Source organism: Sciurus carolinensis, chromosome 5, assembly GCF_902686445.1.
Source record: "Sciurus carolinensis chromosome 5, mSciCar1.2, whole genome shotgun sequence".
In the NCBI taxonomy this organism is placed as follows: Eukaryota; Metazoa; Chordata; class Mammalia; order Rodentia; family Sciuridae; genus Sciurus; species Sciurus carolinensis.
This window is the reverse complement of record NC_062217.1, coordinates 121022809-121038828: the sequence shown is the minus strand read 5'-3', so window position 1 is coordinate 121038828 and position 16020 is coordinate 121022809. Positions and strand designations below refer to the sequence as shown.

At 45.3% G+C, this 16020-nt stretch overlaps 1 protein-coding gene across 1 annotated transcript in view; it reads right to left on the bottom strand.

Moving 5' to 3' along the window:
- Positions 1 to 16020, bottom strand: part of Hk1 (hexokinase 1) — a 73875-nt gene that overhangs the window by 3063 nt on the left and 54792 nt on the right. The window contains exons 11-16 of the mRNA XM_047552598.1: positions 15444 to 15592; positions 14982 to 15101; positions 13217 to 13312; positions 12634 to 12733; positions 3108 to 3291; positions 812 to 967 (exon numbers count right to left, since the gene is read on the bottom strand). Of these exons, the coding sequence (XP_047408554.1) occupies positions 812 to 967; positions 3108 to 3291; positions 12634 to 12733; positions 13217 to 13312; positions 14982 to 15101; positions 15444 to 15592 (805 nt within the window). The remainder of the gene's footprint in view (positions 1 to 811; positions 968 to 3107; positions 3292 to 12633; positions 12734 to 13216; positions 13313 to 14981; positions 15102 to 15443; positions 15593 to 16020) is intronic.

The following is a 16020-nucleotide window of genomic DNA, read 5'->3' as shown; positions in this document are numbered from 1 at the left end:
TTGCCAAAGAGTTCCACTGCAAGTGAGCCCCCAAACTGTGCCAGTCTGGAGAAAGCTATTTGCAACTGTCTGCAATTATATACTGACATTTTGATGCAACTTCTTGCTTATAAACCTTGCGTGGGGGCTGGGGTTGTGGTTCAGCGGTGGAGAAATTGCCTGGCATGTGTGAAGCCTTGGGTTCGAACCTCAGCACCGCATATAAATAAATAAATAAAATAAAAGATCTGTTGACAACTAAAACATATTAAAAAAACAAACAAACCAAAAAAACCCTTGTGTGTGACTCTGATTTTTTTGCCTTAGGATGTATTTGTGGGTCAAAGGGCTTTTGACACCCACTGCCAAAGGCCTTTCAGGGAGTGTTAACTCACTCCCTAGCTAGTACGGTATTTGGCCACAGGGGTCCTCAGAAGCGAAGAGCACTTTTAAAACTTTTGACCATTTCTTAAGAAAACTAATTGCCAAACTGGTTTACTTTGCAGTCTTTTCTACTGAGGAGGATGACTTTTCCCTGTTTATTAGCCATGACTACCTGCTATGTTCCAAAACTTTTTTCTCCTCCTGGTATACTTGTCTAATTTGTAGTAAATAGAAACGATGATGACAGTGAGGGTGACGATGATAAGACCAGCCAGTCTTTTTAAAGGACTCACTCTGTGACAGATATTTTCCAGACTTACATCATTTAGTCCCCAACCAACCACTGAGTGTATGACTATTCCCATTTTAAAGATGAGGAAACAGAGGCTGGGAGAAATGGAATCACTTAGTCACACCAAAACGGAGGTAGAAAACCATCCCCACTCACCTCTCAATCTGAGAGAGATATTTGGTCTCAAAGATGCCCCTGGTCTTCAGCGGCTCAGAGATCTGGCCTCGGAAGAGGAATCCCTTCTTGGTGAAGTCGATCAAGATGTTGCGGACAATTTCCCCCAGGTACATACCACTAATCATCTTCTCATACCTGCCACAGGAGGAAGGGGCTATGGCGTCGTTCCCAAGAGGCCCCCTGCCCTCACAGTCCTTCCGGGTCACACACCTGCCCTGTGCTCCCCAGCAGAGGCAAAGACCAGGAAGCACCAGGGACCTCCACCCTCTCCACGTCAGACACCACCCGCAGCATTCATGCCTCGCTGCTGGGTGCACAACCCCTGGATGAACCTCAGCCGAGTGCCAAGTCCTGGGGGAGGCTGCCTTGCCCCCGACTGGCTCTACCTTTCTTTCCAGCCTTCCTCGCATCTTGCCCTTCTCCTTCTCAACAGTGACACAGGCCACTGCCCCGCGTCATCGCCACAGGGACTGACAGGCCCAGGAGGACAGGAGTGTGCATCTTGCTCAGCTCTGAGTTACAGCCTGGCACCATGTAAGGCCCTCAGCTAGGTGCTCAGCACAAAGCTGCACGATCAGCACATGACTGAGCTGGGCCTTTAAGAGACACGAGGGTCATGGAGGGAAGATACCTCAGGATTTTTTGTTTTGGTTTGGTTTTTTTGGTACTGGGGACTGAACTCCAGGGCACTTAACCACTGAGCCACGTCCCCAGCCTTTTTTTTTTTTTTTTTTTTTTTAATTTTATTAAGAGACAGGGTCTCTCTGAGTTGCTTAGCACCTCACTAAGTTGCTGAGGCTGGCTTTGAACTCACAATCCTCCTTCCTCAGCCTCCCAAGTCACTGGGTTTACAGGCGTGCGCCACTATGCCCTGCTTTTTTGAAGGTTTTGCAAATACCCAGAGTGCTGGGCAGCACACAGCAGCATAAGCCACACAGGTGGGAGATTTGGGTGATCACAATGCTTGAGGTCAACCTGTTCTTAGGACTTGTAACTTCCTGCCCTGCCTTCCAGGTTCAAGGACCTCAAGAAATGACAAGAGATTTAAAGGTTTCCATGGCACCCACCCAGGCCCAGGATCCCCAGGCTGAGAATCTGGATACTCTGGAATACTTGGGAAGATTTCATGTGGTCCACAGAAAAGATGCGGAACAGCAGAGAATGTCACAGAGCGTGGGTATCATCACTGTTCCTAGCCAGCCCTTTTTATTGCATCGAGGGGACAATCTCAGCCTACTGCTGAAATGTCTTTGGGTCCCGCTAACACTCGCTGGTCTCCTTTCCAACAAAGGTGGTTTTGGTTTAGAGCCTTTAGCTACACTAGTTATCTTCACTACATTCATTCCATGATTAGCATCTATTTATGGTAATATTGGTTTTACCTTTTTCTCCTTGATCATTAAATTTAAGAATATAAGCTGATTTTAAAAAAATACTACACAAGTCAGGTGTGGTGGTGCACACTTGTAGTTCCAGCTACTTGGGAGGCTGAGGCAGGAGGACTACAAGCTAAAGGCCAGCTTGGGCAACTTAGTGAGTTCCTGCCTCAAAATCCAATAAATAAATAAACTAAATTAAATTAAAAGGACTGGGGATGTAGCTCAGTGGTAGAGCGCTCCTGGATTCAATCCCCAGTACTGGCGGGAAACATACAAACACTAAGTAAATAACAACACGCAGGCAGTATCCAGAAAAGGCAAAACCTTGAGAGTGAGAGGGGACCAACTTATGTTAGGAGGTGCTATTCAGACCTTCTTTCTGTTCCTGGGGACACAAACTGGACAGGCTGATTCTTGGGGTCTAGAGACAAAGGGTCGGTCATTCACCTCACTTCCAAGAGGCCCCTGCCAGAAACCGGAGCTGCAAGGCTCCAAGTGGCCGCTAGGTGGCGATAGAGGCTTGTGGGGTTCTAGACGGAAGACCTGGGGAAGGACCTGGGCCTCAACCCTGACCCATTGCTCCCCCATATATTCTTCTGACCGGGGAGAAACATAGAGCAAGGGGAAAGCCAAACTCTTCCAGGCCAATAAAGGTCATGAGGTGTGTTCACTGTCACTTGTCCTCTTGGCATATTCTGGGGTCATCTTATACTGTCAGAGGCTCATCCTCCCAGGTTCTCTGCTGTCCTTAGGCCAAAAGTCAAGGTCAGGGTCATCAAAGGGTCCAGTCCAAGCTTCTGTCCAGACCTCATTTCTGTTAGAAACCTCTTCCACTGCAGAATGTAGTGGAACACTCTCCACCCCAACCCTCAGTACCACCTCCACCTAGCAGTTACCTTTGTTTCCCAGCATTTAGAGAGTATTCATCCACCAATCTGTCATAGTCTGTTCTAATATCATCCAGACACCCGTTGTCCCCAAAGGCACCCCACTCCATGTTGATACACATCCGCCCTTCATTCCCTTCCAGCATCTCCACGTTCTTCATTTCTTCCATATAGCAGGCATTACAGCCAGTCCCTGGAACACACAAGGGTGGGAATGAATGACTAGGCCATCTTACTTGAGGATCTTGCAACTGGCCTGAGGCCTGGGACCTGGGAGTCCACAGACAAGGGGTACATTTTTGAGAGGGACAAAGCAATAGCTTTGCTTTCCCAGTGTTTTCCAAGAAAACTTCAAGATACAAATGGAGTATCTGAGTTAAAACTGCCTAGAACATCTGTTAACTGACTTCATGTCAAGAGCCTCACAGGTTGACCTGAACAGGCAGGGTGATAGTTATGTTAACAGAAGATGGTCGGGGCTGGGGTTGAGCTTGCCTAGCACGTGCAAGGCACTGGGTTCAATCCTCAGCACTGCATATTAAAAAAAAAAAAAAAAAAAAAAAATTACTTTGTAAATAAAAGAAAATGATCTTCCAACAAAGACCAACAAATGAATCTCCAAAGGTACAAGTTTAGGTAATACTCAGGCTGGAAGAAAAAAATATGTGTACATACACTCAGATGCAACACGTATACACATACATACACAAACACACACACGTGTAGACATGCAACGTTATCCGAGGGGACTGTCTACTTCCATACCTCAGATGCCTACTTATCTTTTCCTGTCAGGTTGGACCGTGCCTTCTCAAGCTCTCCTAACGCTTCAGAACCCACCTTTCTAAAGCAATGGTTCCTCACTTTTGGTACCACAGACCTTTCTGAAAAATCCGATGCTGCTGCTGAGACAAAGGAACATCCCTCTGGGTGCACCCACAAATGCACACATGCCATCTGGCATAAGGTTTCCAGGACTCGGGTCTATGGTTTCCAATCCTCAACTCCCTAGAGCAGGGTGACTCAGAGTGGCCACACGAAACTGGGGTGGGACCACAAACGGTTTGCTGTGACAGTCCACATGGAGCTAAGTAAAGAAATCGAGAGGAAGCATTCATAGCAGTTTTAATTGTCATGACCCACAGGCTCGTGGTCATGTAACAGTGGTCCACTTTATGCTTTGAATTAGCCCTTGCCATTCTGCCACTGTGACTTACTTTTAAAAGGACATGTTTTCTTTCTCTTCCTCTCTCTCTCCTTTTTCCCTTTCTAATCTTAATCTCTTCCTTCCTAATCTGAGGGGAAACAGGATTACCTTTCTTCCCCAGCCTAGGCAGAGCTATCTGTCCCTGGGCACACACCCACCATAGGAAAGAAGTAATCCAGACTCTGGGGACGGCACCAGAAGATCTCAGAAATTACCATCTCCCAAATTAACAAGTGAATTACAACTCCCAACAGAGAACACGTGGAACGCAGCCTTTGAGTCACCTCTTTAAAAGCCCCCTGTTCCCCCTGTGCTTCTCCTTTGCTAGCAATGTAAGAAATCTTTTTTCCTTTTTCTCAATACCATGTCCTTGTTATTGGATTGGCATTGAGGACAAGGACTGAGCTTTCGATAACAAATCTGGCAACCCAGATGGGACCCAAGAGCAGTCAGTCCCCCTCCCAGCTTTCTTGGGCAGGCCTGGGTCTCCAAGGAACTCCACTCCCATGCTGAGGATGCATGGTGCTGGCGAACTTGTTGAGAGCCAACTGCAGGAGTTAGGAGACAGCTGAGTTTGCCTCGGGTCAAACCAGAGGAGCTGGTGAGTAGAGGGAGGGACTGAGGGGCCATCCCAGCAGCTGCCAGAGCCCCTTTTGCTTTGAGGAACTCCCACCTTCTCTCCCTGAGTGGTACAGGTTGCTCCATCTTGGCCCACTTTGAGATAAAGGAAACTGAACTCGGTAAAGTCGCAACACCCTTGGCCATCTTTAAGTCCCCCAGTGTGCACACCAAGATCCTTGATTTCACACATCTGGTTCCTCTTTGTGGAGACATCCATGGTGCCACTGGTATAGCAGTCATGGTTAGCAGACTTGAGAAACTAGGGATATTTACTCCCTTTTGGTCTGTTTGTTGTTTGTTGGCCTTGGATTCAGGAAGTCCTTCTGGTTGTGTGTGAATCTGTTACTGCCACTTTTAAGACATGGGCGATACTGTGTTGATCCTATAGAGAGTCTTAAAAAGATCTTGGCTGGTCTATCTGTTTTAAATGTTCCTGACTGTCAGGCATGGTTTTGGAGATCCTTTCTGGTTGTTTGTTTCTATTTTGTACAATCTTGCAATTGGAGTTGGTCTGTCAGAGGTAAAGTAAGTGGAAGAAATTTGTATGTGCAGGTCTGCCTGTTTAAAAGGTTCCCGTCTGTCAGTTGTGGTTTTGAAAATCCTCTTTCGTCTGGCTCTGTGTTTTTGCATGTTACTGGCCCTTTAAGATATGGGCCATGCTGCACTGATCTTACCTGCAGTCTCCCAAGAAATCTTGGCTGAATTGGCACCTGATAGGTATAAGCCTGTCTAAGAGAGAGATGTTCGCTCTAACACAATCTGGCCCTCGAATGGTTTTCTGGATTATTATACAATCTTGGAGTTGGTCTGTCAGAGGTAAAGTATATGGAAGAAATTCTGTATGTACAGGCATTTATGCAGTTGCATGATAAGGAGTCTGAATAGTTAGGAACTAAGTTGAAGATACCAAAAGTACTTCCTCTGATATGCGATGATAGCAAGACACCAGAAGAAAGGGTTAAAAAAAATTTAAAAAGATTTAAATCCTTTAAACCCAATGTTGGCACTCCCAGCGCTGTTTCTCAGCCTGGCCCCAGGCAGCCTCAGATCATCCTGATGTGGGTCACGGACACCAGCCCTGGCCTGGGGGGGTGGGGGCGGGAATCCCAGAAAAGCTGCCTGGGCTGGAGAAAAATGGCCAAAGAGAACCTGGTCTCCGGCCTGCCTTCCAGGGCCGAGGTGGGGGTGGAGGCTGCTGGTCACAAAGGATGCGACAGGAAGTTCCAGCACTGTTAGTTTATAACCTGGGGACAGGAATAGTTCTCCCCTTTTAAGACCTGACGGGATGCCCCTTTTGGCCAGGGGATAGCTATCCATCACTGGAGCAGAGCAATTCTTACTGTAACATATCCCATCGAAAGAAATGCACGGGGGCTGGGGAGATAGCTCAGTTGGTAGAGTGCTTGCCTTGCATGCACAAGGCCCTGGGTTCGATCCCCAGCACCGCAAAAAAAAAAAATAAATGCACGGGAGACTGGCAGGTAACAACTGCACCCAGAAAAGAACAAACAGAAACTAAGGCCGACCCGCGTTTGGGTGGCAGCCTCTGCAAAGGGCTCTTCAAGGAAGCCTCAAGAAAAGGATGGAAAGGGCCTCCTCCATTGAACATCAATATGCCTGGTGTAAGATAAAGCCCCAAAGCAGCCTCTGGGTACAGCTGACATCACTTAAAGTTGATGTCATTGTGAATAATGAGGGAGACAGGTCAGACTCAATATCCTGTGCTCCAACCCTCTGAATGTCACCTGGGAGAAAAAATATTAAGGCAATTTTTGTACATGGCATTGTCCAGCCCTCTCCTGGGATGTAGTTTATTGGGTAAATTAATGCACGAATAACACGAATAAAGATTGTTTCAGAATATGAACTTAAGAAAGGGTCTGAAACTAAAAAAAGAGATATAAGAAGTTAGAGTATGGAAATATATTTTAGTATGGAAAATTAGAGGGTAAAAGAAATGTTTCTGAATAAGAAAGTATTTTGTCTGGTAAAGTAATATTCTTATGCTAAAGTCCAAAATGAAGGAGAGGACAAACCTAAGGATGTGAACAAGTCATGAATGTCTAAGTACATTGAAGAATTTGTGGAAGGTAAGTCTCAAATTGATATGAGGCAAAGTCTGATCTGCTCTTATCTATCAAGATATTTTTCTTGTATCTGTTAGGTTTTATTACTTAGGGAAACTGAGTCTTAAATGAATTAGGATTTGTGCCCACTTTAGTCTTTTAAATGATTATTCTGTAACTGATTAAATAAACGACTATTATTTTAGTTATAATAATATAGTTGACACCCTAAATATATGACTAGATATATGCATACATCTGAGAACTATGCTTGCATGAGACTTGTCTAAGTGTTGGTAATAAAATGAGTATCATTTATATTCACATAAATGAATAATGTTTCATTTTATGTTATAAAATGAAAGTTCATGTAAGTTTACCAGCAAGGTAACCAATAAGTGCTCTCTTTTATACATTGTATCTGACACAGAAGGGTCACACTGCCATTTGAAGACCTGTCTAATATCTGTTTGCTTTGACAAAGTCAATTTCTCCTCATTAACACTGTTTCCTAAATGTTTAAGAGATTTAAGGGTATCCTTTGATTTTTGCTACTACTGCTAACCCATGCAGACCTGTGATTATTGTTACCACACATTGTGGATCTTAAATTTTATTAAAAGTTAAACTTAGTTAAATGTAAAGCATAGGAGAACATTTTACCAAGTTGATGTTCTCCAAACTAAAACTGTCTGTAGCAATAATCTCCTTCAGATTTACAAAGAAATAAATTTGGTTGGTATTTGTCATTTAATGTTTTATAACTGGATAAAGGAAACCTGTTGCTAATGAGTTATACATAAAATTTTGTGTTACTTTTTACACTGGGCTGGGGACTTTATAGTATTTTTGGAAGATAATAAGGAGAGCCTGATTTGTTCAAAGGTTGACAACATGGACTACGAAAACATCCTGTCACCTCTTCTGCAAAAGGGAAGTTAAGAGCTCTCTTAGCCTCTCTGTTTCAGAGGCAATGTTGTATTCATGTTAACTGATATGCAGATGGACTAAGGAATTAATAAGTGAGAACTTTGTAGAATGATATTATTTAAAGGGGCAAAGACCAGATTCAGAAACCAAACAATTTTTAAGATTATTCAAGAGGCCAGCCTGGCCTGAGTTAAGGCTCTGCCTCTCGTCCTTCTCCATGTTGGGATGGCTCCATAGTAGGCTAGAATTAAGCTTATTTAAAGTTGTGTTCACAATGGAATATTACTCACCCTTAAGGAAGAATGAAATTATGGCATTTGCAGGCAAATGGATGGAACTGGAGAATATAATGCTAAGTGAAATAAGCCAATCCCAAAAAAACCAAAGGCCAAATGTTTTCTCTGATAAGTGGATGCTGATCCTTAGTGGGGAGTGGGCAGGGAAGAATGAAGGAACTTTGGATTATGCAGAGGGGACTAAGGGGAGAGGTGGGGCAATGGGGATGGGGGAAAATTTTTTTTTAATTTTAAAAGTGGGAAGGCTAGGGATTACTGTACCCAGTGGTAGAGCATCCCTGGGTTCAAACCCTAATGCTGCCAAAACAAAAAAACAAAAAAACAAAAAAACAAAAAAACAAAAAAAAAAAGAAAAAGAGGAAGAAAAAAAAAAAGAAAAGAAAAACAAAGTAAAAGAAACCTCAATTATCCTTTTTTTTTTAACTCAAAATTCAGGTAAGGCCCTGAAAGTAGAATAGTGATTACTAAATATTGAAAAGGGTTTAGGGGGAGGAAAGGTGGAAAAGGGAGGCTGGGACTGATCAATCCATGCTGTATGTATGTATAGAAATATCATTAGCATATACAATTAATTTGTGTTAATTAAAAAATAATTCAGATGTGGTAATGGAAAACATCTTTGAATTTTAAAAACATTAATTAGAAATTAGAAAGGGGCCTCAAACGCTTACAACTTTTTTGAATTGCTTTCTCTTGTTCATTGTTATTGCTATTGTTATTTATTTCCCAAATAAATTCCTTTTCCAAAAGTTAAAAAAATAAAAATAAAAATAAAGTTGTGTTCAAAAAAGATGAAATTTTTGTTGTTGTTGTTGTAAAGATTACTGTGATCTCAAGGTGAACCAGGGATACAATACAAAATTTAAGAAAAGGTTTGGGTAAATTTTAAAAGGTATTTAGGTTCGTAAGAGTTTTTAAAAAGTAAAACTTGTATGAAATTGAGTTGACAAATAGATGGGTCTTTTTAGAGGCTGAGCAGACATCAAAGGTACTATTTGTTTTGCATTCGCCTTATAAAACTTTATAACTATTGCCTTTCAGTGTTTTGCAGAAATACTGCTTCTATCAGAACAACGTGAATTGGAGACAATTAGCCATCTGGGCAGATAGGATATAATACTGACTTCCAGTATTAATACTGACTCCAATTAAATCAAAGGGGTACCTGTGAAATTATAGATGTTGAAGTTATAACCTGTTACTCCCACTTGAAGACTGGTGAAACTGGCCTGCTGGATTGCTTAAAACCAAAACTTGGAGACCAGAGTCAAGGAAGTAAAAGGGTCACTGAAAAATCAGCCAATATTGTGGCCCTTGCCCTCTGAGGTTAGTCAGGACCCGGGGAATGATGGGATTCCTCTCTGAGCCCTGCAACTCTGGTGAGTCATCCAATCTGTTGATCAGGGAGATGGAGAGGACCCTGGAGAAAAGGAGCCAACCAGTGCACATTCTGCAAAAAGGAGGGTCACTGGAGAGGGAAATGTCCCTGATGCTTCCAAGAGAAACCATTTGTGGTCAGCAGGACTCTGACCCATCCTGGCAGAGGGCACCAGTGGTAGAGAAAAGCTAAAGGAGCTAAGAGACTTCACACACATCCCCAAGAGTGATCTCTGAGGAATCAGCTGATTCTTAACAGTAGAGAGAAACAAGGTTGGTTTTGACCAACTTGGTCTTAAACACCTGGCAGGAGAGTATAGCCAAAGTACAGTCCTATGTGGAAAACCAATGGATTTTAAAATGAAACTTAAGATGTACACTAGTGTCAACCCTACCAAAAGTAAAACTGGAAACTATAGGGGAAGGGTTTCTTGTGGGGGTGCCTAATAAGAATGATCACAAAGGACTCCAGAGTCACAAGTTTGTCCTAAGTCAAATTGAGCCTGACCTCCTAGACCCTACACATCTTCCTAACTTCCTACATAGATTAATTTGATCTGTTTTTCACTGATATGATTATGAGTTACTGTTTTCATGGTTTTCAGAGACTGGCTGAAATACTAATTGCTTTTGTGCTCATTGTTGGAGTGATGTTTTGCTGTCTTGTTTACTGTTATCTCAGCATCATTCCCTGTCCTACGTATGCCTTGTCCAGTTACCCATCAACTGCCCAGATGCTGAATACCCTGAACTGTCCATGCCCCATCTGATAAGAATTTGGGTCACTGCCCCCAAATTTACCCTCTCTCAGCAGGAAGTAGCTTGGAGATGTCATCACCCATTTTTCATAGAAATGGAATGCAGAAATTAATAGTGGGGAACTGTAATGGTGGTCCACTTTATGCTTAGAATATAGCCCTTGCTGCTCTGCCATTGCAACTTTATTTTTTTTAAATGGACATGTTTCTTTCTCTCCCTCTCTCCATGCTCCTCCCTAATCTCTCCCAACCCCTAATCTCAGGAGAAACAGGATTACCCTTCTTCCCCATCCTAGACAGAGTTACCTGACCTTGAGCACACACCCACCACAGGAATGAAGTAATTCAGACTTTGAGGATGGTACCAGAAGATCTCAGAAATTACTATCTCCCAAATTAACAACTCTGACAGAGGACACATGGAATGTAGCCTTTGAATCACCTCTTTAAAAAACCCGTTCCCCAGCCTCTGGGACAGGGGTACGCTGTGCTTCTCCTCTGCTAGCAAAGCAATAAACCTTCTTTTTCCTTTTTCTCAGAACCACATCCTCATTATTGGATTGGCATCGGGAACAAGAACAGAGCTTTTGGTAACAGTCACTGGACTGAAAATTTAAAAACCAACCAACCAAGAAGTCCTTCCCACAGATATTTCAATATGCACCAGAATCACCTGGGAATCAGTGATGATGCAGACCTGACTTGGGAGGCCTGGGGTGGGCCCAGGGCTCTGCATTTCTAACCAGCTCCTCGTAAGTGGTATGGATGCTACAGGTCCATGGACCACACTTTCAGTAATGAGGCCCTGAAGACCACCCAGGTGGGACATACGTGAATTCTGGACATCACTGGAGTGATTCAAGGATATGCCCCTAGGTCAAACCAAAAGCACCAGATCATTTTATATCCCCTCCAAAGAAACTCAAGTGGCATTTGCAGACTCTTGGTGTAATTCGATTCTTTATGCTTCTTTTTTTCTTTAATTTTCTCAGCTTCTCAGTATAAAACAGAAAGAAGAGGGCTGGGGCTGGGGCTCAGTGGTAGAGCACTTGCTTAGCACGTGTAAGGCACTCGGTTCAATCCTCAGCACCACATAAAAATAAATAAATAAAAATAAAGGTATTGTGTGTCCATCTTCAACTAAAAGTATTAAAAAAAAAAAAAAAAAAAAAAAAAAACCCCAAGAAATGGAAGGGGAGGAGATGTAAAGAAAGCTGAAACATGTCCACCATCCCTCCTGCCTAAGGGAGTTCTAAGCAAAGCCATCAATTATCATTTGATGGAAATGAAATTGGCTGGAGCCTGGAGCCAGGAACACCTTAACCAAACTGTCCTGAACTGATGGGCCAATCTCTGGGACAGGAAGTGAGGCCTGGCCTGCAAGAAGAGAATGTGCTGTGTCACCCTAGCTCTGCGGTCCTACCTAAGCCCAGCCCCAGGCAAAGAGAGGGAAGCGCTGGGTGGAGGGAGCTTTGCTAAAGAAAGAAGAGATGCCAGGCCCCAGCCAACCTTTCCTGGGGCTGCTTCCTGGTTTTCTCAACAGAAGCCAAAAGTGGCTTAACAAATAAAAAGGTCTTCCTGGCACCAGGAGAGGGGCCTGTTGGGGTCATCTCCAGGCAAATGGTACTCTGCAAATGGTCCCCAAGGCAGAGTGACAATCTTCCCTGTTGAGTCTGCAGATGCTGGCTCTGAGGGGCTTCTTCCCAGCATCCTCTCACACTAGGAACGGCATCAACTAGACAAATGGTCTCCTCACAGCCCAAATCTAAGCTCCTGAGGCCCAAGCCCCTAACCTGTTTGAAATATCAGGGAATAGACTGCAGAACCATCAGATAACCACTCTGTAACCCCCCTTAGTGACCAGGACCTCACAAACAATGGCTGCTGAAGGCAAAAATGGCACCTGAAACCACTCTGGCCTTTTCCAGCTCTATACATGGTCAGGAGAAAAAGTGGTCCCACTGCAATCTACCAGGAGCCCTCTATATAACCCAACTGTGTTGTGCGGCTGGCCAGGCCAGCGCCAGGTACCCCACCCTGTCCACCCAAGCCACAGGGCCTTTGTACCCTCCCTCCTGGAAAGCCCAGTTCTTAACTGTCTATCACAATCTGCGTGCAGCACTGTGGGGTCCTGGGGAGGGAAAGCCCTCCAGAGAACTCTGAAGGTGGTAAAGGGACGGTACAGACAGACTGTCCTAAACTGAGCTGTTGGGTCCAGGTGCTGGAAAAAAGGAGAAGCCAGCTCTCCCTTCCCCAGGAGACGCTTCCCAGGGCACCCACCTACAATAAGTCCAACCTCACAGGTGGGCTCTTCGTAGGCACAGGTCATCATGGTGCCCACGGTGTCGTTGACCATGGCCACCACATCCAGGTCGAATTCCTTTGAAAAGAAAAGGGACAATGCTGGTTCACTCTGCTGCATAGCAACGGGAAAACTGCTAGACTTTGTTCTAGAAAGGGTGCCGTCAGGGTAGGGCCAATTCTTTGACTATGTTCTGAGTTCTGACATGATTATGGATTACTCTGTCTAAATCCATCAGGCCAACAGGGTGACTGTGCCTGATGCTTGTACTCTGGGAAATTGAGTTCAATAGAACACCAAGGCCTAGCCAGAGTCCCAGGCTGTGCCCCGCTGAAGGCAGCTGCTTATGACAGTCCTGAGTTTGCCTTTCTTTAAAAATAACACAAAACTAATAACCCTGGTTTTGATGCTAGCAGTTGAGTGAGGAAATGGGGAACTTATATTACCCAGGTCCCAGACTTCTGTATTGTTCAAATTCTTTACACTAAGCAAGTACAATTTTTATATCTATCCATCCCACAAAAAGTAAAAGAGTTTTGAAAACATTTTTTTAATAGTTACCTCTCTCCTTTTTATCGCATCCCTTAGTAAAGTAGCTACGTTGTGACCCACGCAGTCAGTTGCCTTAAAACCCTTTGTCCAGGTGATCAGGATTCCCTGAAATTGAGAGGCACCAGGAAGATGGCTGGGTGACTTACCTTTCTGAGCAGAAGGCAAAGTTTCACACCCTCCCTCCCAGGTCAACGAATGCTGAGGACGTCCATCCAGACAGTGTCCAAGCATCGGAGTCCCAAGCCAGGAGAATGTCACTTCCCCTGCAGGCTGGGCCCCTCTCTACTGCCCGCACAGGGACTGAACCCAGGGGTGCCACACCTCTAGTCCTTTTTTATATTTTATTTAGAGACAAGGTCTTGCTGGAATACTTGAGCCTTGATAAGTTGCCGAGGCTGGCTTTGAACTTGTGATCCTCCTGCCTCAACCGCCCAAGCCACAAGGATTACAGGTGTGCACCACTGTGCTGTCAGCTTTAAAATTCCCTCTTTGCAGTTGGAGAAACTGAAGCATATAAAGTTAATGGCTAAGTCCAAGTCCCTAGGGAAATGGCAACACTAGGGTTGGGGATATAGCACATGAGGCCCTAGGTCCAGTCCTCAGTATCACACAAAAAGAGGAAAAAAAAGAAAGAAAAAAGGAAAATGGCAATACTGGACACTTTTACATGGCTTCTTAGCCTGCAGCTGCCACTGGCATGACCAAGTAGTTCCCCTGAAGAATTTACTGACTACCTAACTGAAGGAATGCAAAATTTTAGTAACTCCTGTTACTACCTCAAGTAAACTTCAGGTTTCATTGGGTGGAAGTTAAACACTGGCTGGGGGAACAGAAAGTGCCACAGAGGTAAAGTCACTGTGAGGAATACAAGGTGGTAGTATGAGTAAACTGCTTGGAAAAAAATCATCAGATCTTAAAAACTGCAAAACAACAATGACAAAACACATTATATAGATCCAACTGCTGAGCTCTAAATTAAGAGGAGCCAGCACCAAAGTCCCGCACATGACAGCGTGACATCACCCTCCCAGGCCCTCCCAGCACTGCCAATCATGCCTTAAAGCCTGAACCGAAGCCCCCTCCCTGGTCACACCCCTACTTGCAATGCCTGACATGTTTGAATTACAAGAGAATAACAGCTCTTCCAAGAAACAGGCACCGTCTTGCCTGGTGAGGGCACAGCCCACTCCCTGTGGCAGGTACCCAGCCATGCCACCCCAGCCCTCCCTGCACAGGTGCTGGACGTTGATGGAAAGGCCGATTCCTCATGGCAGGGAACTGCTGAGGACAGAAGCCATCACCCTCAGCTCTGTGCTCACAGCTGAGTCCTGAGCCTGTACTCAACCCCTCCCGGGCCCTGTTTCATCTCATTTACCAAAGGAGCGTGGCTCAAGCCCCTCCTCTGACAGGACGCCCTGCCAGGGTGCACAGGCACACGCGTTCTTGCTCAGGGGGCCCACAACTAGCCGAGAAGAAAGACGGGGCTACTAACAAGCACGTAAAAAAGTGCAACCATCAGGTGACACTCCAGGAATGCCAAGAGGGTGAGGTTCTTGGTGCCTGGAGGCCCCACAGGCTTCCCAGAAGAGGGGACTGCTTCCGATAATGAAAGAGGAGGAGAGCAGGGCTTAGGATGCTTTGGAGTGGGTGAACTCTCTGTGCCATGGAAGCCAGGACCAGACATGGAGGGGTGACAATGAATCTGCAGGTGGCCTCCAGGGCCGGCCCACTGGGTCACAGGGGTGTTGTCACTGTTCCAAGGGAAGAGACTCACCGCATCCAGACTCGTCTGCTTGCAGGGAAATGAGAAGGTGAAGCCAAGAGGCATACGGGGGCCTTTGATCCCCATGTAGTCCAGGAAGTCAGAGATGCAGGAGACGATGTGGTCAAACAGCTTTAGGAGACAAGAAGGGATCACCAGGTTCTCTCTGGTTTCATACTTTCAGCACCCATGTGCACACACTCTCACACATACACACACACACTCACTCACTCACTCACTCACTCACTCCGGCACATGCAGAGCAAGCCCCTTTCTCCAGGATCTTCCAGCCACCAGAGCGCTGTAGACAAGGTAGGCAAGGCTGAAAATACCAATGCTTTGGGGCCACAAGGGAACAAATGCACACCTGGGGCACCCCCCACCCCCAGCTGCTGGTCACTGTGACCACAGATGCCTCCAGGCACGTGGGTGATGCTCACACACTACAGGCGAGAAAAGGCAGAACCGACTCACCTCTTCCCCAGTGCCCTGCATGATCTCAATGGGAATGGCATAGATTTTATTGTGCATTTCCACTGTTCTCTTTTTCCCACTACGGATTTTCACTAGCAGGACACGGAAATTCGTTCCTCCAAGATCCAGGGCCAAGAAGTCGCCATGTTCTGTTAGAGTAAAGAACACAAAGGATGCCACAAATAGCTACGTGCCTCTGGGCAGCTGGCCAGCCCTGGACTCCAGACTCGCAAGTGGAGGGTCTCCATGCTGCTCACAGGAGAGAAGCTGGAGCTACCCCTCCAGTACACAGTGCAGGCTCAAAGGTAGGGTGGGCACCAAATCACTGCCCACATCCACTGAGTCACATTGTAAGGACAAAAGGCCCCAAGAGTGAACCGCCTGTCCTAATAAACAAATTTCACAAGGCTTACTAAAAAGACCAGCAACCATGTCCTGATTTTAGGGAACCTCATACAAAAATTAATAATTCGGGGCTGAGGTTGTGTCTCTGTGGTAGAGCGCTTGCCTCGCATGTGTGAGGCACTGGGTTCGATTCTCAACACCCCATATAAATAAATGAATAAAATAAAGGTCC